The 24,283-nt window shown below is 42.8% G+C and overlaps 1 protein-coding gene across 1 annotated transcript in view; it reads left to right on the top strand.

Annotated features, from left to right (window-relative positions):
* The window catches only part of aff2 (AF4/FMR2 family, member 2), a 231,770-nt gene that overhangs the window by 79,655 nt on the left and 127,832 nt on the right, over window positions 1-24,283 (top strand). Inside the window, exons 3-4 of the mRNA XM_012864607.3 lie at window positions 7,488-8,157; window positions 8,752-9,185. Coding sequence (XP_012720061.2) covers window positions 7,488-8,157; window positions 8,752-9,185 — 1,104 coding nt within the window. The remainder of the gene's footprint in view (window positions 1-7,487; window positions 8,158-8,751; window positions 9,186-24,283) is intronic.

Genomic DNA, 24,283 nt, shown 5'->3' with positions numbered 1-24,283 from the left:
TCTTGTTTTAGCCACAAAGAATTCTGGAGATACAAAACAGGTTTGTTTTCTTGTAGTGTTGACCTTCTCATAACAGTTTTTGCCATTTGGGATGTCAGAACAGCATCAAAGTATTTATTCCAGTACTGATCATTTTATCAGGAGCAGAGACAATGTCACAATGCATGTATGAAACAGAGTGTTAGTGTTTGAAACACGACCACATAATTACTACGTTCCCACTTTACACCGGCTTTATTATTATCGTTAGCATGACTAGCAGTACTAAACATCAGTCTTTGTGTGTTTTACCGTATTTTCCGGACTATAAGTCGCAGTTTTTTTCATAGTTTGGCCGGAGGTGCGACTTATACTCTGGAACGACTTATGTGTGAAATTATTACACATTTTTACCAATATATCATTACACCTGTTATTTTCACACCAAACCCCAAGAGGGCGCTCTAGGCCTGTGTTGAATCAGACGTAAGCGACGTAGAAGCGGAAGTGCCGCAGTTTCTACCTCCGGAGTTAACAGAGTTATTTGAAAGTGACACCGAGTGTGAAGATTTCACTGGATTTTAGTTATTTGGAGTGACACGTGCGATTTGGTTAACTTCTTCTCATGTTATTTATGCTATAGTTATCTGAATAGCTTTTAATATGTTATGTTAACATACCAGGCACGTCCTCAGTTGTGTCATGTAGCGTAAGCTAACCGTACAATTATTCAGCCTGTTGTTGCCTCCGTTCTATTTTTATTTAAAATTGCCTTTTCAAGATGACATTTCTGTTCATGATGTTGTATATTATCAAATAAATTTCCCCCAAAAATGCGACTTATACTCCAGTGTGACCTTATATAGGTTTTTTCCTTCTTTATTATGCATTTTATGGCTGGTGCGACTTGTACTCCGAAGCGACTTATCGTCCGGAAAATACGGTACTTAGAAAACGCAGCTAATTACTGCTAACACTTCCAAATACAGCACCTTCCACAGGTGACTTAGGTGGAAAAATCAAACAGATAAAAGGTGGGCAGCTTTGCAGTCTGCTTATCTTTGTACTCCGTACTTTCTTGCAGAATGAAATAACCGTATACAGAACATGCAGACATTTCCTTTTAAATAACTAATATTGTTTTGCTTCTGTGACCTTCTTTTGAAACGCCTCGGTAGTACTGAAAACTTTAAGTTGTCTTCTCACTGTGTGAAGTTCCTAACCGAAGAGTGTAGTTGTCAGCGCGGACCGGTGGTGCATTCAAAGACTGCAAAACGTTTTGAGTTCCAACCCAGCTGGTCACCAGTCAGAGCCAATCAAAGGGAAAAAGCAACCGGTCAACTGCAGATTTTGTGGACAGACACAGAATTGGCTGCTGTTCGGGTTGAAGTAGAAGCCATTATAGTTTGACATGTTAAAACATTTCCTTACCTCCATATGTAGAGTTTCTGTTGCCATTAACCTGAGGAGGGTAGACATGATGTCAACGAAACAAGTGGCGAGATCTCTTCGTTTTCATTTTACCTTTTCAGATTTTAGCACGGGGGCTCAATTACTTTCTCTAAGTTTTCAAGTATTTCTGACTCCTGAACACCTTGGGGCATCATGCAGAAGTTATATTTATTTTATTTTTTTAAATATGATTGTAAAGTTTATTTATGTGAAATCTCTACAGTTTTCCACTCTGTGAAACAAGGGCTGTAAAGATGTGTGTTGTTTGAATAATGTCATGATAACAGAACTTTGCTTCTGATTTGAAGAAAAAAAAAAAAAAGAAGCAAAAAGTTAAGTGACCAAAAGTAAAATCTGAATTTGGGTTTGACTCACTGAGTTGGCAATGAGCCAGCCTGTCTAGAACAGCTCCAAGGACCTGAGTTAGGGGAGTTATGTGTGAAGTTACCTTGGTCTCTTTTAGGTCATAGTTCTTTGGGAATCATGCATCCAACCCTCATTCACATCAAACAAGTCGATCCATGGAGAACACAGACCCATGTTTGCTATCAGAACATGCAACATGCTAACCTGACTCATGCCAGATGTATGTCGCTGACATCGCCCATAGAAAGTGATTTCTCCTATCAATTTTATTGTCTAGCCAATCAGGACGCAGGGCTGGAGTTTCATAGATGTGACGTAGTGGAGAAGCGACCGTGAGACTGTTTTGATAGCAATGGCGGCTCATTGAGGAAACAAGCGTTAGCATTGATGCTGCTATTTTGTCCGTGTTGTCCAATCTACCTAATATTGTTTCATTAAAAGAACATCAGAGAACGGCTCTGAAGGCTTTTGTTGGTGGAAACCATGTTTTCGCCCTTCTCCCGACCGCATTTGGCAAGTTTTGTTTTCCGGGGGCGCGTCCGCGTCCGCTGCAGACGCGGACGCGCCCCGGAGCGGTTAGCGCGAACCCTGTTAGGAGGCCTTTAGTCCCGCGGCGATTTGCCGCCTGTCTTCCCCTCTCTTCCTGTCAGCTAACTGTCAATAAAACCCGTGCCACTAGAGCCGGAAAACCCATAAAAAAAAAAGTTGTTTTTTCCTGCGTCGCTCTCATCAGCGTCACGGGTTGGCTTCGGTGTGACTGGTTGAAATAGCACGTCGATAAAGATGACAGACAAGTGGCTTATCCAATCATATGCAAGAATTTTTGATAAGGCCCAGCCTTCAATAAAGGCAATTCCTATGGAGAAGTCCCAGATGGATGTGTGGAGCTAGACGGAGCGACATGCGTCTGGCTTGAGTCAGGTTAGCAACATGCAGGTATGATGTAGAACTCTGTAGCTCTGACATCAGATCGGGCCTAAAATATTTTCCCTAAACCCAATAATATCTGGGTGTCACAGTCCTCATGGTGGCAGTCTGGATGTATTCAGTGCTTCAAATAAAGCGAACAGGCTGTCTTTGCTTCAAACACTGGAAGTCCATGCACGTCTTTTATAAAACTGCTTAAGGTGGGCGAGTCTTTATTTGACCTGGATACAAATCCATTGAAAATGTCACTTACTGTTTGTAAGTCTCTTCCAAATTAAGCTGACACGTAAAGGCTGGAAGTCATTCTTGCTTTGCCCATTTGATCACTTTTATTTTAAATTGGATTTGTTTAGATGAAATGCATAATTGTCTCAGTTCAAATAGATTTCTCAATGAAAGTTATGGTATCACTCTGTCACTAAGTAGCGTTTTATATCATGCCCATTCTGTCTTTGTGACTACCTCCTGAGGGAAATTGGAGTCATAACAGAAGAGAGTCAAATTCGTCCGTCCGTCTTCTTCTGCTTATCCGGTCGGGTCGCGGGGGTACCAGATTCAGTAGGGAGGCCCAGACGTCCCTCTCCCCGGCCACTTGGGCCAGCTCCTCCGGGGGAATACCAAGATGTTCCAAGGCGTTAAAGGAGTCAAATTCGAACGACCCTTATTCTGTTTAGCTACATACCGGCTGAGACATTAAGAACTTAGATCTCAGGTTGATCCAGCCAGTCAACTACTCACAACAAGGTGCATGGGTACATGAGATGTGTTAAGTACTGGTAATTCCGCTTCATTTTCCCCGTCTGGTGTTCCTATATCTGGTGGCCTTCACTCAATGTCTTGACAGGCCTTCGGATGCTCTGGTAACTGCCTGTAATACTACCACTTCATTTATCGTGCCGGACTTTAAGTTCTCTGGCTCCATTCTAGACACGCCGGGTCCTTGCAAACGCTGTTATGCTGGTCTGGATGTGTACAAAATCATGTCGAGATTGGACCATTACTACTTGGTGCTTAAATTGGTGCTTAGTTGTTGTTGTTTTTTTTTCTATAGGGAGTATTTACAGTTTTTGAGAAAGCAGCAAGCTTAATTCAAGATTGAGTAGTTTTTGATTCTTAATATGCCAGTATTGGCGGAGATTGTTTGAATACAATGAATTGACCATGTGGCTCTGATGCAAATATCTCTGCAACTAAAGCATTTGGTGAGATGTTTGTGGTGCAACAAAAATGAAAAATGAAACAAATCCTAATGCCTGTGATTACACCTTTTCCTTTTTTCACTCTCATGTCACCACCAGGACATAGTCTGATATGTCCATTACTTTCGTCGTCCACCAAACCATTACCATTACCAAACTATTGCAGACGTTCCCATTACGCACAATTATGTGCTAATGTGCAAACGTCCCATTTTTACAAACAAGCAAATAAAGAAAACGCCTTTGCTGCCAAACATGCAGGCTAACAGCGTGCTGAGAGCATTGTTACCATGGTTCTCTCTGTGTGCAGATGCACTCACCTTTCATCGAGGCAGGTTGAAACCGAAACACTTTGTGATTTTTAGCTCCACCTGGCTCATAAACTCGTATCAGAACCATTGCATCATGAAAACAGGTCCCGCAAACTTGTGATCACCATGAAATGCTGCTTAAATGGCCCTCTATTACTGTAAATAGTGGCATGGTGTTATGATCATCTGTAATGTCATGAAGTGTATGCTGTGACACACACACACACACACACACACACGCAGAGGTACCTAGAATTCCCTCCTCAGCAATGAGCCCTCTCCATGGATCATTGCATGTTATTACACTATTATTCGGTTATTGACTGAAGCCGTTTGCATTGGAACAACAAAACCCCGCGCTCAAGCACGCGCCTCAAAGGAAAATAAAAATTGACAGATCAGTCTTTAATTGTCCCTTCTATTGTTCCTTCAGAGACTTAAACAGATTATTTAAATTCATTTTTAATTCACTACACTTCTTATGGCTCCCTCCTTCTAGCTCTTTAATTCTCCAAATAAATATGGTTTTAGTTGGTCTCATCGGCTTCACGTTGATCTGACACCGTCACGTCCCTGTTAGCGCGGTGGTAATTGGGCTTTCAGGCTGTCAGCAACCTCGGCCTTATGGCTGCGAAATTCTATTGACCAAATGACTAATCAGATGTGCAATAAAATTACTGGACGACATTTCACATTGATCTCGTTCCCTGTTCCCATTGTTCCACATTTGTCTGTAATTCATGATGAAATGTCAGCCGTGCGCCGGTTGCTGTAGAGCTTGCATAATTTAGACCTGGCTGACGAATGGTGTCAGCTTCGCTGCTTGTTGTTCAGGTTGAAAACTTGTCATGGGTTACATATGGATTGCCGTTCATATTTATTTGCACCACTTGTAAAGATATGTAAAAAGCCTTTACGTAAATTGATCCTTTATTGCAGTGGCATTATTTGACAGGTAAAATTGTAGAAAAATCCAACCCTTAAGTTGGGTAAACCTATTCAGATACAGTAAAAGATTTTACTAAATCCCCAGTGGCGCATTTAATTGGTACCCCTGCTCTCAATTCATTGTACAAGCCATTCTGCTCTCTTTTGTACTCTCTGCTCTTCAGCTCAGACCCAAAAAGTACACACAGAAAAGTACTCAAGACTCCAACAACCAGGACATTACAGAGGAAGGGCACATCGACATATTCCAGAAAATTAAAACCAAGCCAAGTTAAACCATTATAGGAATAAATACATATATCATTAAACCGATAAATAATTAAATAGATATAAATAGGTCTATACCACACAGTCCATTAAATGTGCAAAATGTCTCTGCATCTTGTTCAGTTCAATACCAGCCGCATGAACAAAGCTGTTTTTGTAACGTTGCGTTCTGCTTTTTTATGACTAAGAATCTCCGTCCAGAGGGAAGAAGCTGAAACTCATTGTGTAAACGATGAGTCTTTTTTAAATAGAAGAAGCTAATGCGTATTTTGTATCTGGTGAAATACTTCTGTGTTGAGTGGTTCATATTTTCTTTAATCATTTTTCTTCCTTTGTCAGTTTACTGGTAGGGTTCACCAGATATTCATTGAAAATGTCCTGGTATCAAACCCATTTTGTGATTCACTCTAACACGGTTCCCAGGACTTTAAAGGGGGACATGCCCACAGCATTACAGATCTTCCACCGTACGTAACAGCTGACATCAGGAGTGAACAATGTGGGAGTATATTGTTGTAGTGTTGTAGTAAAAGCAATGATAAAAGGTGTTTGAATTCCTCTGAAGTTCTTTTGGCAATACATCTGTCTCCACATACAGTCACAACAAATAGCAGCCTGTAGTCCAGTTTTAGTGCTAAACTGCACAAAATTTTCACATTCAGTCATATTTCTAAATATTAATATGCTTTCATGGACTCAGTAGTGGGGAAAAATGTTTGAACAACAAGAGTAACAATTCTAACTCAACATAGGGCTGCATACATCAACTAGTGTTAGATATTGTTAGCATGATACATCACAATTCCTTTTGCAACAACATTTCACCCCTGATAACAGTAAACAATGCAATAATTGCTCATCCCCAGTGGGCATGAGGTGCTTTTCCACATTTTCATCCCTTGTTTCACACCAAACCCACCTAGAGTGTTTGTCTCATCTGACTGAAGCTCACAGCTCCTGTTAAAGCCCCAGCATAGTTGACCAAACTCCCCATGTTTACATTTGTGGGGACAGGACAGAAATAGCTTTTTGATCTGTTTGCGGCAGTTTTCTACCAATAAGCTTTGAAGAATGTTTGCTTGTTGCGCATGTCGCCAAGATAAATGTGGGTCTTCACCGATTATAGTGGCCTGTGGTTAAAAGAAATGAACTTCTCTGGCTGTAAAGAATGAACTTCTGTGTGTCGTCTTATTTATACCCCAGGGATTGGCATACCCCAAGTCATGGAATGGTAATTAAAAGTTTCTGCTGGCGGTGGTCAGAGGGCCCAGTGACGCCGCTGTATGCCAGCCTTGCTTCTGTCAGTCCACCCCAGGGCAGCTGTGGCTGCTGACAGAGCTCACCACCACCAGGGTGTGAATGTGTGTGTGAATGGCTGAATGACTGAGTGTAGTGTAAAGCACATTGGGGTCGTTGGACTAGTTAAAGCGCTGTACAAGTACAAGCCATTTACCATTTTTCCAGAAAAAAGTAAAGTATACAATAAAGAGGCTTTTGCATACATTTACCAGGACTCCTGATGCATGTATTTTTTTTCCCTTTTGGCTAGAGAAGAACTGAGGCCAGCAGTGCTGATTATCTTCTTTCTTTAAAGATTCTGTCACTGACACTAAATTAGATGTTCGGCTATTCTTAGCCTCTCAATATTTCCAAATTACAGGTAGGCTACTGGATAATATATATATATATATATATATATATATATATATATATATATATATATATATAAGTAGAGGCTGGACTGTCCTCCAAACAGCGAATGGCTGAGAATCTGGGGTCAGGGTAATAATGATTCGTGCCCCATTAATTTCACAGCTTCAGCCTGGGATGGGGACTCTTAAAAGGGGGCATTATTTAATTAATCATCTTCTCCTGATGGCTGGTCAGTGGTCACCCAATCCATCTCTCACTGTTCCTTTCCAGATGAGTAAAGAGGGCTTTTCATCAAGTCCGGTATAGAGGAAAAATGGACGACTTAATTAATGTGCCTATTTTTCTCCCTCCCCCTGTCTTTTTGCTCTTTCTTTTCTCTTGTCAGACTAATAAGGGGGATGCCTTGGCCAATCGAGTCCAGAACACCCTGGGCTCCTACGAGGAAATGAAAGACCTGTTAACTAGCCACTCCAACCAGAGCCACTTAGTGGGGATCCCCAAAGGCAGCGCCGCAACCAACAACCAGCAGCAAGCGTCGAGCTCCTCAGCCGCAGACAGATCGGCCGCTGAGTCCCAGCTGTTCAACGAGGCCTTGAGAGGAGGACTGGGCGGAGGTGGAGGAACAGAGGGAAATGGGGAGAAGAGGATGGCAAGCACCGCACCATCTTCATCATCAGCCCCCATGCAGCCGCCCGCTTTCACCGTGTCGCTATCGAACGCAGCACCGGCCCCTCATCAGAATTCAAAGAAGTCGAGAAGCTCCATGGAGTGGTCAAAGGGAGGCCATGGACTGAGCACCCAGGAAACAGGCCTGGTTGTGGGGTCAGGACCGGGACCGAATGCACAGGGGCAGGTCCCTGCAGCGGCGACGGCCGGCAGAGGCAAAATGGCTCTTTTAGAGGAACAACAGCTGCAAAGGCACGAGGAGCTGTTTAGCTCGCTTAAAGATGAACTGGGTCTGAAAGAGGAATCAAGCCCTTCTTCCTCATCTTCATCCTCTTCCTCCTCCTCTTCCACTTCCAGAAGGCATTCATCCAAAAGCCATCCCCTTCCAGGTAAAGACGACAATATGTGCCTTAAAAGGAATCGTTACTCTGACTCTGTCTCATTAAAAAGCCTATTTTCCATCCATGCTCATGCTTTAATGTGAACATTAGTATTTGGTGGTTTTATACAGCCCAGATCAATGGACTGTTGGCTTGTATCAGTATTGTGCCTAAATTATAAACATTGAAAGCTCTGTGTGTAACTAGACCTTACTCTATAGGTTCTCACCATATTAAAACACCTTGATAACTCTGGTCAATGCTAAGTCTGCCTTGCAGGCTGCTGGGATTATATCAGAATGCATGAATTGTTGCTTTTTATTATCTTTGGCTGAGTCAGGAGGGCTGATTTAATAATTGCCATACATTTCTAAGAGTTCCAATGTTTCACACCTTCTTGGAGAAAATTATTAAACGTTGCATAACCACATAATAAGGTTGATTTTGAAACCCCCAAAACACCTTATTTCATTTCAGTGTGATTGGCTCTACTGATCTCTGACAATGAACACTTGGTATCCAACCTCCATCGTTCTGGAGCAGGTTTTATTGTCATCAGGTGGAACTGACCTTCGGTTTCTTTTTCACCTTTCTTTCTTACAGATGGCGGCAACTTTCGGTCCTCCGCCGTAGATGGTTGCCACTTTAAGTCTTCCTCTGCCGCAGAAAGCGGCGGACCTTTCAAATCCTCCCCGTTCGAAAATGAAGCAAGTTCTCACCTCTCTTTGTCCTCCTCCCCTCTGGCTTCCACCTCAGTTCTGACCACTCCCACCCCAGGTCTGACCACGCCCACGTCGGGGCTGACCACGCCCACTTTCCCACCCGGCTGCCTATCGGGGAAGCCGATTGCTATTCAGCAGAAGCCTACGGCATATGTCCGACCAATGGACGGCCAGGACCAGGCGCCGAGTGACTCCCCGCAGCTTAAACCCCCTCCGGTGGCCACAGAGGGGTATACCAACAGCCAAACATTTGGAGGAACCTCTGGAAATGTGAAGAATAAATTGCCAAAGCTGAATCTCAGCCACACAGGAGAGGTAAGGGTTTGGTGGGGGGTCAAATGTGTCAACTCTAAGAGAGGATGTAGATACAGTCAAGTAATGGTAATGTTTTTACCCACCCCTTCGGTTCCCAGGTGGGTTTGGATGGGTTTACAGGAAAATTTCATGACAGCTTAGAGTTTTTTAGCAAGACACAAAGACATATTAGCTGAGAATTGTCTGGTTTTGCATTTCTGTCTGTTGCTCCGGTTCTGTGAGGTTTATTTAGAACCCTATATAAAAGTACCATTCAAAACCTGTACTATAAGCAGGCTGTTGCACAGAAATAAGAATGTCCCGTTTCTTTAGTTGCACTTATCAAAACTCCCAAAGATAAGACAGTTTCACAGGAAAAAAGAGAAAAGAAACAAAAAAACGAGTGATTGCCAAATAGATACTTTGCAAATGCAGCATATCTCAGTGCGCATCCTCAAAATATTTGACTGCAGATGAAGAACAAACAAAGATATCTGAGGCCTAAAAAAGGTTCCAGCAACCAATGAACCTTGTCTAACCGTATTGTGAAGAAATTGGACAAAGCCCAGCTGACAGGAGGAGCTGAGAGTTGCATTATCCTTCAGCTGCTCATCCAATGCATCCTGGGAGTATGATCTACTCAACTAACCAAATAGATGCCACTAAAGCAAGTCAGTGTTTCTGGGACAGGCTGCCAAGTGCCATAATATCCCATTCAAAAACGTGTTTAGGGCCCTTTTCATGCCTTAATAAGTCAAAAGTGAGAGTTAAGTGGCAGGTACTAGACTAAACACGAGGGGAAAAACAGCAGATGAAAAAAAGGTTCAGAAAGTCTGGAAATCCTTGATCAAGACTACATTAGAGGATTACCTACTTTTATTTAAACTATTTGAACAAGTGGCATCTTCCATACTGAAATTTCAAGCAGCAAAGTGCTGTCAAAGAAGATCAACCGTAAAATCATATCTTCACTGCATCAGAAGCTTCATTTCTGCTACAATAGACCTCAGCTAACAGAATAGTTTAGGGGAGATCTGATGACAGGTACAGTGTGTGATCTAAAATGAGGGTGAAATTTAGCTCCCCCTGCACACTGGATTATAACTACCACTGCTCTACAGTCCACCTGCAAAAGCATTCAAATTTGACAAGAAATTGCTCCAAGTTTAGAAACATTACTTCCAGTGGGAAGGCAATCATTGTTCTGCTGCACTCAGTACTCATCAAATATGCCTTCTCCCGCTACTCTCCAGACCGTCCTTCAATTATGCTACTTCCAGGGGTTTAACAGCTGCTCTAAGATGTTTCTACACAATTTGTGTATATATATATTCAAGGTTTCTGCAGCCTTCCCATCAGTTTCAGCCTGGCTGTGTGTGACCTGGACTTTTATCAGCGTATCAGGAGAATGAGGGTTTGCAAATTGAAGGGTTTCTGTACAGAGGGCAGTGCACCACCGTGCATGCCATCCAATGGAATCCTTTTATTCTGACGTTGCCCTTTGTGCGGACATCTGGGAATGCTGTGAGAAGGAATCATGCACAAATTAATCATTCGCTGATCCCACTAGACTCTGAAGTCTGGTATTGCTTTTTTTTTCACGGTCGCACTGTGATACGGATGTGTACGAGCTGCTTCTGCCCTTTTCATTCCTCCTCCTCCTCTTTGCTAAATACGATGGCAGGTCTTCTCTTTATGACCATGACGAATACCCTTTGCATTATACCTGTAGCTTGAAAAACTCATAACTACCTTCAGTCACCCAGCCTTTGGGAGTATGAATGCTTTCTTCACAGCTGGGAGCTCTGTGGAGCCCATTGTGCTCTGATCGCTGTGCTCATGGGGCTGTATTTATTAGCAGGAGATGTGTGGATTGTTAGTTTCAGCAGCTTGCTGAGTCCCCTTTTGGTTTTCAACCAGGGCAGTGGGAGGAAGGCACATAGATGTGTGCCCAAGAGTGTTTTTTAATAGCTTACCTACCACCCTGGGCTAGATATGGTTACATTTAAGTCTTTCCAAGGGGCTGGTGTAGCCACTCCTCATATATAGTCGGCTGCCATGAGGCTGATTGACCTGTGCTCTTGATGAATCCTGTTAAGGCCCATTCATACCCTACGTTTGGCCTACACGTCCGTATTTCTGTCCGTACGTTCTATCCATTGACTCCTTCATACCTCCGTCCGTTGAGGTGCGCAATAACCAATATTTCCTCTAGGTGGCAGTGCTGGGCGCCAATGATTCGTCACTGATCAAACATGGCCACGGTCCAAGACGTGATTTTGTTGTATTTGCTCCGTAAGTAAACTTTTTGTTTGTCCCTGTGCCCCGGACACGACACATCATATGTGTGGGTAGTTGCGGACAAGCTCCGCAAGTCGTTCCTCGAATCGCGCCATCGTTTAAAGCCCAGAATTCTTCGTGATTTTGTTGAAATTTTGTACTACAAACTCAATAGCGCCCCCACCGTTTTCGGTAGTATTGCTCCGTTATGATCCGTTTCGTCCGTAATCGTAAGCTCCCAATTTTCGTGTCAAAGTACGGACGAAATTGACGGTTAGAACGTATGAAACACTCCACACGTATCCGTATCCGTCTTTTACGTGAGGTATGAATGGGCCTTTAGACTTCTCCAAAAGCCTGCAGGGTTCATTCACCTTTTGGCTGATTTGAATTATTATGGTGTTATGTGATTGGGGTCCTCACCTGTCGTAGCTGGAGGTTGTCAGTAGAGTCTGGCTGTTGAACGCACAAACTTTTTTAGGTTTTGTAGGTATTTAGAGAACCTGACCTAAATAGAGTCTGACAAAGCGTCTCCACTTAACAACATCTCTAATACGGTGCAGAGGTGCCACTTGAACATTCGTTAGTTAGTGGGGTAGGTTAGTGCCAGACCTGGAGACAAACAGCCCGCCTGTTTCTCTTCAAATCTGATTTCTCTTTAACAGAACTGACACAGGTTTTATCCAATGTTCAGGTAGAGAACCCACAACTCTATTGAGGCGCATGAATAACCAATAAAGGCCCGTGTCACTTGGATGTAAACGAGTTATTAGCAGGTCTCAGTTCATAATTTGACACCCAATTATAAATTCAAATGAAAAATAAACTAAAAACATAATACAGAAATGTTCGCCACGCAGGAACAGGACTCCTCCTGATTTAACCCTTCAAATTATTCATGAGCATCTGCTTTAGCTGGTTAACAGTGACACATACTGTCACTCTGTTTCTGATGTACCCAGTCTGAGTGCATGTTTGCATTTTTCTTAGACCAGCTCCCCCTGTATTGTCGGCCCATCTCTGCGTCTCTCACTCTCTTTTTCTCTTGAAACAGCAGGAGATGGCGGTTTTGATGATGATGCGCCTGTGTTCGTGTGTGTGTGTGTGTGTGTGTGTGTGCTGCGTGAGACTAGTTGACAGGCGAGCAGCCATCCATATCGAGAAAGCCAGCTGTTCCTGTGCTTTGATAGGGCAGATCTGTGTGTGTGTGTGTGTGTGTGTGTGTGTGTGTGTGAGTGTAGCGCTGTAAATGAGCCTGAGCTGGAGCTCTGAGCATATGGCACTAGGACCGAGATAGAAGGACAGACAGCGGAAAGAAGAGGGGAATTAAAATATAGTTTGCTTTCATGGCCACAAGTGTTTTGACGTACACAGCCGTGAACGCGTCGCACCGTCTGGCTTGCTCTCCTGTCATGGTGGTTCTGAAGAAAGCTTCCAGGAGGGAAGGTGTGAACTTGATTTAGACTGAAGGTGAAGCAAAGGAGGTGACGAGAGACATGCAGCGTTTTGCAATAGTGTTCACCAAACAATAAATAGGACGAAATAACAGCAAACCTCAGTGTGCATAATTGTCAGTAATTCCCAGAGCCACCTTTTGAAGCAATTCCAGCTGCAACTGGCTCTGGGTCAGTCTCTATGAGCTCGCCATGCCTGGCCCCTGGGATTTCTACCCAATCCTCAAGGCCATACTGCTCCAGCTCATTCATGTTGGTGTGCTTTGGGTCATTGTTCTGCTGGGAGGTGAACCTCTGTCCCAGTCTCAAATCACAGGCAGACTCACAGGTTTTGCTGCATTTAGAACCATACATCCTTCCCTCAACTTAGACCAGTTTCCCAGTCCCTGCACCTGAAAAACATCCCCACAGCATGATGCTGCCACCACCATGTTTCACTGGGGGGATTTTGATCTTGGGTTGATGGGATGTGTGACATGACTATTTTATTGGTAGCTAAAAAGATACATTTTAGTCTCAATCAACCAGAGCACCTTCCTCCATACATGTAGGGAGTCGCCCACAGGCCTTTTGGCAAACTCCAAACATGCCTTCTTATTTTTAACACTCACTAATGGCTGTTTTCTGGCCACTCTAACATAAAGCCCAGCCTAATGGAGCGTACGGCTCACTGTGGTCCCATGGACAGATCCTCCAGTCTCTGCTGTAGAGCTCTGCAGCTCCTTCAGGGTTACCTTTGGTCTCTCTGCAGCCTCTGATTAATGCCCTCCTGGCCCAGTCTGTGGGTTCTGCTGGGTGGTACTCTCTTGGCAAGTTTGTTGTGGTATCAGATGCTGGAACATCAAAGATTTGGATATTTTTTAAAGCCCCACCCTGGCTTGTACTTCTCAACAACCTTTTCCTCGCCTTGGTCTTCATGGTGCGATGCCCCTTGCTTAGGGGTGCTGCGCCCTATGGGGCATTTCAGAAAAGGTGTGTTTACATTGGCAGATCATGTGACGCTCGGACTGCACACAGGTGGACTTCATCTTAGTCATAAAGGGACTTTTGAAGGTAATTGGTTGCACCAGAACTTTTATGAGGCTTTATAGCAAACGGGGAGAATACACATGTACGTGCCAGTTAACCTTTTTTAGATATATTTTTCTTATTTAATATCACCAACTTGGACTATTTTGTACAGATCCATCAAATGTAATTTAATGCTATTTTTTATTATTATTATTATTACAGGTTGGAATTGAACAAAATAGGTAGAAAGCCAAGGGCGTGAATACTTTTGCAAGGCACTGTAGTACAGGGGGACGGATGAATTAGAGGAGAATGGAAGACAGAAAGACAATGAGGGGCTGATTACAGCTCCCTGTTATGGCTGTATTTGTTCTGGTTAGATGAGTTCCTGCATGCGTAGCTTATAGCAAATAGCTGCATATTGCATTGTGAACCAGAAAGCAAATGAAAGACATCCAAGACTCCTGTCTCGTGTTTCATCTCTGCAAACAATAGTATAAAATCTACAGTTCTGAAAAAAGGTATTTTCCCCATACACATATCCTTTGCTTTGCTCTTCTGTCACACTTAAATGTTCAGAGGGCCGGGCAGATCTTAATATTAGACAAAGATGAACACAAAAGCAGCTTTCAAATTATGATTTCAGTTATCAAGAGAAAATTAACCCTTGGGTGCGCATGTGGCGCAGCGGGTAGCGCGACCCATATACAGAGGCCTTAGTCCTCAACGCGTTCGACCCGGGTTCAAGTCCGACCCGTGGTCCTTTGCCGAATGTCTCTCCCCCTCTTCTACTTACAGAAAAAGCGAGCCACTAGAGCCGCAAAAAATCCCCCCCCCCTCCCCAAAAAAAGAGAGAAAATTAACCCCACCAAGGTTTAATTACCGCATGACTTGTAGAATCAACAAATGTCTTCATAAAGACCTTTCTGATGATTGAGATAGGATAAAAGATCTCAAAAAGCAACAAATTGTGCTCTATTAACCAAAACTCAGATGGGAATACACACAGATAAGTAATTCATATTATTCTGGAAGAGTTATGAAGGCATTTCTAAGGCTTTGGGACATTAGAGCTAGAGGAAATATGGCGTAGTAATGAACGTACTGATGCATCTCAATATCCCAGGTAGGAAATAAAAGCCAGTAGGTTGGTCAGCGGACCTGCTCCATCTTTTTTTTTTACCCTCCCAGTAATGGCCAGCCTACCAGAATTGCTTTAACAGCGGATGCGAAAAAACGCAGAAATACACCTAAAACTCTGAATGCCTCACTTGCCTCAGTTAAAATCATGATTTAAGAGTCAACAGCACAAAAGACTCTGGGGAAAATGGCCACCAGTGGAGAGTTTTAAGGCAATAACCAAACCCCCTGCGTCGTTTGGTTGGAATTAAAGCTCCGAATAAATGATGAAGCCTTGAATTCTAGCTGAAAATCTTAAAAAGGTTTGAGATTCAGCTGCGACTCGAGCATTTGGGTTATGCAACAAACTAATGTTCCAAAGCACACCTGAAATTTCACCTCCAAATGGCTTAAGAACAAAAAAAAGAACAATAGCAAAATGAAGGGATAAAGGTTTTGGAGTGGCCTAGTCCAAGTGTGTCTGAATAAAAACAATTATGCAGATGGACAATGGGACGCCATTTCACCCCCTTGAGAGTCGTAGGCTATTAAAACTCTTCACGTTAGTTGTTGCTGATAGTGATAATACAACTAGGTAAATGTTTCAGGGGCCGATTACTATATGGCATTGGGCCAGGCTGGCTTGGATAACGTTTGTTCCTTAATAATTGAAATGATAATTTCAAAACGGCTTTTTGTATTGAATCAGGTTCTCTTCCTCTAATGATTCAATTTGTATGGTGTTCTGAGACACTGAGGTGTGGCCCGAAAAAGCAATACAAGAAGAGCTCTAATGGGGAAAATACCTTCTCACAAGACTGTATCTTGTTAGAGATACAAAGATTAAGTTAGAGGCTCACCTGTAACATGAGGAGCCCTGAAACATGAGTCCAAAGCTGTCTGATTTTACGTGTAATGTTTTCTGATCAAGTCAGGTGCCACAAATGGGTTTGAAACCCTCAGTATGTTCTGCTGTTGAGTGTGCTGTCCTGGGTTTTTTTTTTTTTTTTTTATGTGACCTAGCGTGTGCAATAAGGCTTTAAACTGCTGTGGAAGCTTTCTCTCAGCGCCACAGAGTTATTGATCGGGGACCTTTATTCCTGAGTGTATGGGAGTGTGTGTGTCTGACAGAGCTAGAGTGCAAAGCAGACTGATAACACTATTGATTGTTTCCTAACGGTTACTGTAGCCTTGAATTCTTTTCAGTGAGGATGCAAACACACACACACACAATCAAACATGCATGTCTACGACGTTGAGTGGAACAGTTTTCTCTCTATGAATCCAGCTCGAGGTATTTTAATGTAGTTCTGTCTGCCGTAGCTTCAGAACATAAACAAACAACTAAATTGAATATAAGACCTAAAACAAACCCTCAAAAAACTATGTGAACCCCACGGCTGCTGGCTGTGCGTGGGCATCCACCTACTTCAGCTGGACACATTGAGAGCTTTTGCGACTGACTGAATGTAATATAGAAGAAACCACAAGGGGGCGAGAGTGGCGCAGGAGTTAGGGAGTTCATCCTGTAGTCCAGGGGTTCTCAACCTTTTGCAAGCTGGGCCCCCCCAAAGCTGGTTCGTTGCAGTTGGGGCCCCAGTGCCCCAGTGCCCCCCGCCCAGATCCCCATCCCCCCGCCCCGCCTCGCTCTACCTTGCATAGATAGATAGATAGATAGATAGATAGATAGATAGATAGATAGCCCTAGGCTATTATTTTTAGGCCCACATTATTATTAATACTATCATCAGTAGCGGTAGGTAGGCCTATTATCATTTCTAGGCTATTGTTATAATTGGCAGTAGCACCAGACTTCTAATGTGAGCTTGCAGGCATTATTATTATTATTATTATTATGAGTAGTATAGGCCTATCACCATTACTAGGCTATTGCTATATAATTGTGAGGTTACATGCTTTTTTTTTTTGTTATTATTATTATTATTATTATCATCAGTAGGCCTATCACCATTACTAGGCTATTGCTATATAATTGTGAGGTTACATGCTTTTTTTTTTGGTTATTATTATTATTATTATCATCATCAGTAGGCCTATCATCATTACTAGGCTATTGCTATAATTGGCAGTAGCACCAGACTTCTAATGTGAGCTTGCAGGCATTATTATTATTATTACTATTATTATTATTATTATTATTATTATTATTATTATTATTATTATGAGTAGTATATGCCTATCATTATTACAAGGCTATTGCTATATAATTATGAGGTTACATGCTTTATTGTTGTTGTTATTATTATTATCATTATTATTATCATCAGTTGGCCTATTATCATTACTAGTCTAACTCTTGGACTGAACGTATTTTTTGCCAGATGCATTCAAATAGTCACCAGAGTAAAGAAATGTATATTATATGTGAATTATGTGCGCCGTTTGGAAGTAATTTTGATAAAACTTGCTGTATAAGCGAAAGAGCACGAACGTTCTGCATTCGGGTTGTTCCGGAATGCGACGTCACAAACAGAACTACCGTGCATCAGCCTGCAATACTACGTCTTTTGCTACCGATTTGTTCAATTTTATTAATAACTCTTACTCTACGTACAAAAAAATAAATAAAAAAAATGTCTGATACATCTTCAAACTCCCCCTCAAGCATCGGCGACTCAGATAAGGAATATATATACGAAGAAACGGAGTTTGAACAAGGTGAACCTGAGGAGACTATATCTAACGCTGCCCCATAGAGCCCATGCTCCATTGTAAGTACCCCTCACAATCCTCGCTCGTGAAGTGTGAATTGCATAAAACACTTTTGTCACTGCTGGCAATTCAGTCCTTTTGCGTTTCTTTTACGAATGTATCCCATTTCTTTCGGACCTTTTAATCATTCGGCTAAGTATGTAGCGCTACTTTCTGCCCTGCACTAGACTGCGGTGAAGTTGGCTTGACATGGACATTCAAGCTCCGCGGACTCAGCGGAGCACTCTTGAGAAACAAAAATCAAATCAGATTTATTGACGGTCCCACCGCATATGGGAGAACGGAGCAGCTGAGACACGCTAGCCGAAATCGGAGTCCTTCAACCGGATCAACCGTGAGCTAGATCCCGCTGACGCCGCGGAGGTTGAATGTCCAATGTCAAGCTAACTTCACCGCGGTCTGCACTACAGCTGCTAACTACGGCGATTTTTTTTAATATACATACATGTACAATGTATGCAAACCCTCTGGCATGAGTCTGTGAAAAGGATTAATAGGACAAAAACACCGAAATAATCCTTTGTGAACAATGTTTGTTTAAACCTACCGGGCGGCTCGTCCTCTTTGCTGAAGCGCTGTGTGTCCGCTGTGTGTCCGCTTTCTGATGTTAAACAAACATGTCTGAACGTCCATCCATCCATTTTCTGACCCGCTTAATCCCTCATGGGGTCGCGGGGGTTGCTGGTGTCTATGTCCCGATATAAAATAATTCTTAGCCGTCCAGTGGGTTCATGGTTCCATGCTCTCTCATGTGTATTGCCTGCCGTGTTTATAAGGCAGCTAAGCTACTAGCTATGTCGCCGTACAAGCCTTGGCCAGCATTTCACAGACTCCCTCCGTCCCTTCAGGCTTTTGCTGTATAAATCTGGCAATATGATACCATCAACCATCAACTTACCCTTAAAACGATCTTGTGATACGTTATCTAAAGAAGAAAAATATGCCGAGAACTCGTCAGCTTCCTTCCAGTCCGGCGCGCATGCGCGAAAAACCCGGATGAAAACCGCTTATCACCTGCATTTGCGCTCACTATCGACAAAACAATCAAATTTGTTCAAAACTTTTTTTTTAAAATCAGTCCAAACACATTTTATTTTTTATTCAGGAGTTATGTATATACAAAACTTTAACTTTTTATGAAAGTAGTTTAGTGATAAAAAAAAGTGCACTTTTTTTTTTTCCAGTTTTTTTCCACTCCCATCCTGTAGCCTACTCGCGCCCCCCCGGGAGGGTGTCGGCGCCCCCCCGGGGGGGCGCGCCCCACCGGTTGAGAACCACTGCTGTAGTCGATGGGTTGCCAGTTTGATCCCTGGCTCCTATTGTCTCAGCCGTTGTGTCCTTGGGCAAGACACTTCATCTGTGTTGCCTGTTGGTGGTGGTCAGAGATGGAGCTGATGTATGGCAGCCTCGTGTCTGTCAGTCTGTCCCCGGGCAGCTGTGGCTACAATGTAGCTCACCACCGTCAGGGTGTGAATGTGTGCATCAATGGGTAAAACGCTTTGATAAACGCAATACAAGTACAGACCATTTACCATAAACTGATAGCGGGCACTGTACCGGTCCGTTGTGGTGAAGAGAGAGCTGAGCCAAAAGGCGAAGCTCTCGATTTACCAGTCGATCTACGTTCCTACCCTCATCTATGGTCACGAGCTTTGGGTCATGACCGAAAGAACGAGATCCCGGATACAAGCGGCTGAAATGAGTTTTCTCTGTAGTGTGTCTGGGCTCTCCCTTAGAGATAGGGTGAGGAGCTCAGTCATCCGGGGAGGACTCAGAGTAGAGCCGCTGCTCCTCCACGTCCAGAGGAGCCAGTTGAGGTGGCTCGGGCATCTGGTCAGGATGCCTCCTGGACGCCTCCCAGGTGAGGTGTTCCGGGCACGTCCCACCGGGAGGAGGCCCAGGGGAAGACCCAGAACACGCTGGAGGGACTATGTCTCCCGGCTGGCCTGGGAACGCCTTGGGATTCCTCCTGAGGAGCTGGCCCAAGTGGCCGGGGAGAGGGACGTCTGGGCCTCCCTACTGAAGCTGCTACCCCCACGATCACTGGTGGTATCACTGGGATAAAATTATCTTGCAGAAAGGCATAACAAGGCAGATTAAGATCAAAAGAGGAGTTGTGAAGAAGGATGATGATGATTATGATAAAAGAGGATTTTGAAGAGGACTGAGAAGGTTAAATGATATTAGAATAGGTCATTAGGGAGGATTAAGAGCATGAGGGAGCTAAAAATGTGTTGCAGAGTGGAATAAGGATAAGAATAAAAAAGAGGTTGTAAAGACAGATAATAGTGAAAAAATGTAAGGAGGATTAGTGTGAGGACTAGTGCCCCTTTTTCAGTAGTACCAACTTTGGGCGATTTGCTTCAGAATGGGCCTTCCCACTAGTAATGGTTACGTGGAACCGTTACTAGTTCTAGTATCTGCTTCGGTGTGGTTCCAAGCAAAGCAAGTCAGCAGAAGGCTGTCTCTGATTGGCTAAAGAATGGAGTCTCATTTCCAGCACTGGAATCAGGCCCGCCATATTTAAAAAATACGCAACAACCGCAGCAGAAACTGAGCATATCATTTGATACTGAACGGAGATGGAAGCCCTGAAGTCCATGCCGTGGTCCAACACAGAGGTGCACACCGGCCTCTCTTCTCGGTCAACTCCTTATCCCCTCTTGTCGACGTACTCTAAGTCTGATTTAAAAACCATAGACTGAGCCGCTCACTTCTTAGCTATGCGCGCATGTCCTCTGATGCAACGTTTCATTATTGTGCCACATTTCGTTCTGTTGCCTTCTTTCTCTCAGCGTCGCCTTGCTGCAGCCACCCGGCAAAACATTTGCACATTCACCTGTAGTGAACTGAGTCAAACAGGCCCAAAGCGAAGCAAAATCAAAGTGGCACTGTGTAAAAGGGGCATTGGTTGTAACGAGGGATAAGGAGGATGGGTGGGATATAAGGGTTGTAGAGGGGATTGTGAAGTCTAATTGGTTTCAATAAGGATGAGGAAGATGATTAGGATCAAAAGGGTGTTTTGGAAGGGAATAATGGAAGTTCTTAGATTATTATTAGATTGTGAAGAGAACTATGGAAAAGGATATCAGGAAGGGCTAAGAAAGAAAGACAAGCAGTATGAGTGGGATGAAAAGTGCTTTAAGGAGGAATAAGGAGATAGGCTGTGAGGAGGGGATCCTTAAGAGCGGTGCTGAGTACAAGTGCGGTGAAAAGGAGTCAGGCAGAGGGGTCATAAATGATGATGACCCTTTCCCTCAGCCACTCAGGATGAGTGGCTGAAGGAAAGGGTGGAGCTAAGGCTTATCACTAAGTGCTGAATGGCTGAGCCAGCTTTAAGTTGGCTCACCGGGGTATTTAAGCTGCACTTGATGTGGGTTTATAAATGTTGGTTAACACAATGAGTTCCATAGTTAACCTGTTGGTTGGTGCTTGTTGAGGAGTTTCCCAATATGTTTAGCAGAATGTTTTAGCTCATCTGGTTGGTGATAACCGGTTAGACTCAACGTTGGGTCTCAAACCTTGTTTTTTGTGAAGCCAAGGCTAGTCTTACACCACTGGCGATGGTATTCTGTTGACAATGTGACTGTTTACAAACTGGAAACGTGAACTGCGTTGTATCTAAAATGCAATGTCTTAAAGTATTAACGCTTAAACGTTTAATACATACGCAGGAAAGCAAAAAGTCCGAAAAAATACACTCTTCACCTCAAAGAGGGGAAAGCAATTAAAATACCCGTAACTCATCACTCTAACATCAGAGCTAATCTGTCTCTGTGTTGCCTTCAGCAGCTCACTCCATTCATTGCATTCACATTCAGGTAAACAACACTCAAGTCAGACGGATATTCGTGATTATTTCTTAAACCTTGGCAGCAATCTAGCAAGAAGGTAAACACGGAGGTGACAGGTGACATTTCCAACAGTTCTGTGACAAGTTTCATTTACATGTAGTTCAAAGTCTGGGGCTGATGTAATTTCACACTGATTTGCAGGCGCTCTGTGGTGTTCTCCGTCGGCCGTGTGCGCAGGAACACGCGGCGCCTCCCCACTAATGTAGCGGTAAATAAGAAGCAGGGTAGACTAAGACCTTCCGTCAGTAATCACTGGGAGGGTAGAGCTAACCAAATCATCTCTGCTCTCAGAGAAATCATTCATGTATGCCTTTTTGAATGAAAAGCTTCAGCCTTTTCATAACACACCGGCTGGATGAAAGGAAATCAGTAATATACACATTAATAACACTGGATGTCAGGCTGTGAAGGAGGCAGAACAGAAGATGAACTTCGCAGGATATTTTCTCTTCTTTACCTCGAAAAATGCGTGTATCGTTGTTATTTACAGTTGAAGCCAGATATTTACATTGTATAAATAAGTACTGGCCCTTTTGGTTTACTTCCACATGTTTCCCTTAATGGTTTGCTGGAATTTATCCCAGTCCTCCTGGCAGAACTGATTTTACTGAGTCAGAAGCTTTAACTTGCTGGCTGATGCCTTGAGATGTTGCTTCAATATTTCCATATAATGCTTTTTTCCTCATGATGTTACCGTTCCTGTGCCTGACAGGGAGGGTGTCCTCAGGCTTATGAGATTTCATCTTTTTCCTCCAAATGTGTCACTGGTCATTACGGTTAAACGCTTCAGTTTCAGTCTCACCGGAACACAGGGCAGGTTTCACAAATGAGGGTCTATGTTCTTGAGTGCATTTGCAAACCATAATCTGCCTTTTTATGTTACTTTAGGACTAATGACTTGGTTTTTACTGGACTTGTTTTGCTGTGGATAAGAACAGTCTCACCAGCTACTGAGACATGTCTTTTTACGTTTGTGCCGGGGTTCGTACCCACATTGTACTCCAAAACATGTTCATCTGTGGGAGATAGGCCCTTCTTCTTGAACAGTTTTATCGATAGCCATTACTGCTGTGTTTTTACTTGGATGATTGTTTGAACAGAGGAACCTGCCACGTTCAGGCTTTTAAAAACTGTATCCAAGGATAAACCAGACTTTTTGGAGGTCCATAATTATCTCCCTGATGCCATGGGTGATTATTTGTCTTCAAGGTGCACAAACTTGGTTCGAAAATATTTGAAATGCTTGTTTAGGCAATAAAGAGAAAACAGACCAATGCTAAATGTATGTAATAGAGCGTCATATATATATATGTATATATATATATATATATATATATATATATATATATATATATATATATATATATTTAATATTAAACTAAATCGTTAAAAAGACTATTGGAGATGTGTTTAACTTTAGGCTCTTGAGTTTAGCATCCTATATAAGCTGCTAGCATTGTTGAGCCTAACACAGATGCACAAGGGAGAAAAGGGCTATAGGATTACCTAAAGGTGCCAAATGATGCAGTTTACTCACTTGCAGATTTATGTGTTGCATTAAGCATCTCTGAAGCTGCTGCGATTGTTTATTTCAGCAGCAGCTGTGCTGATTTATGGGCAAATTCTTGTCAAGCCGTTCCACTTAAATCCTTCTGTTGTGGTTAAAATCAGCAATTTATTAGAACATTTAGCCTGAAGGCTAAGCTTATTAGCATGTAGCTTACTCTCCTGCCTACCTAAGCAGTCATTAGCCACCTTGCTAAGGTGTGCCAATGTTTTGAAGCTGTAATACTTCCTCACCATCAAGTGAGGGCCTTTATCAGTTCAGATCCCCCACTCCTGCGCTAAGTAATTAAAGCACAGAACACAAAACTGCAGGGGAACAAAGTTAGCTACATCCTGAGCATGGTCAGGTTGCTGATAGGTTAACCCATCTTTTAGGGAATTTCATCTCCTTCTGTGAGTGTAAATGCTAGGCTATTAGCCTTTTTTTCAGGTTTACTGACAGTGTTGCACTGATACAAAGGCTGGTATGAGATTTTCATGGTATGATAACCCTGAGTAAAAACACCCCATTTTCACAGTTTTATGGTATTTACAATGTGAAACAAAAGTGTATGACATGATATAATTGCTGTTATACGAAAGAGAAAAGCAACAATCATTCAAACTGCTGCACATATATTTAAGCAAAAATGCAGAATAATCACCAGCTAAGTTTAGTCTTAGTTTTTAAGTGCTTCTTGCACACATTGTGCTGTTTTGTCTTTCTGTTCTTTGTAGAGGAAGACAAGTATACCAGACTGATCATTGGTTACTTTTTGAGGCCATCAGCTTAGATGGGGCCAAATAAGTGACTGATGGATATCCTTTATTGCAGTTTATCATGGAAATCAATAGCATTTATTTTATAAGTTGTGTATTCTTTAGTAAAAATAATCTCCTATTGTAATGCTCATCAGTCCATATAAACAGGGATAGTTGTGTGTATGTCCCTTTTAATGTTCCTAAAGGGGACGCTTTTGCCCCCTCTGTTGTTTAATGTCTCTAGAAGTGAAGATTGGAATTTGAAGATTAACCAATTTGTACTGATTCAACGATGTATGTGTGCATGACACAGTTATATCAGTAGATCAGATATTATTTTTAGATGAAACCTAGTTGCATT

This window comes from Fundulus heteroclitus, chromosome 23, assembly GCF_011125445.2.
Source record: "Fundulus heteroclitus isolate FHET01 chromosome 23, MU-UCD_Fhet_4.1, whole genome shotgun sequence".
Lineage (NCBI taxonomy): Eukaryota > Metazoa > Chordata > Actinopteri > Cyprinodontiformes > Fundulidae > Fundulus > Fundulus heteroclitus.
Note: the sequence above shows the minus strand (reverse complement) of the source record. Positions and strands in the feature narration are given on the sequence as shown.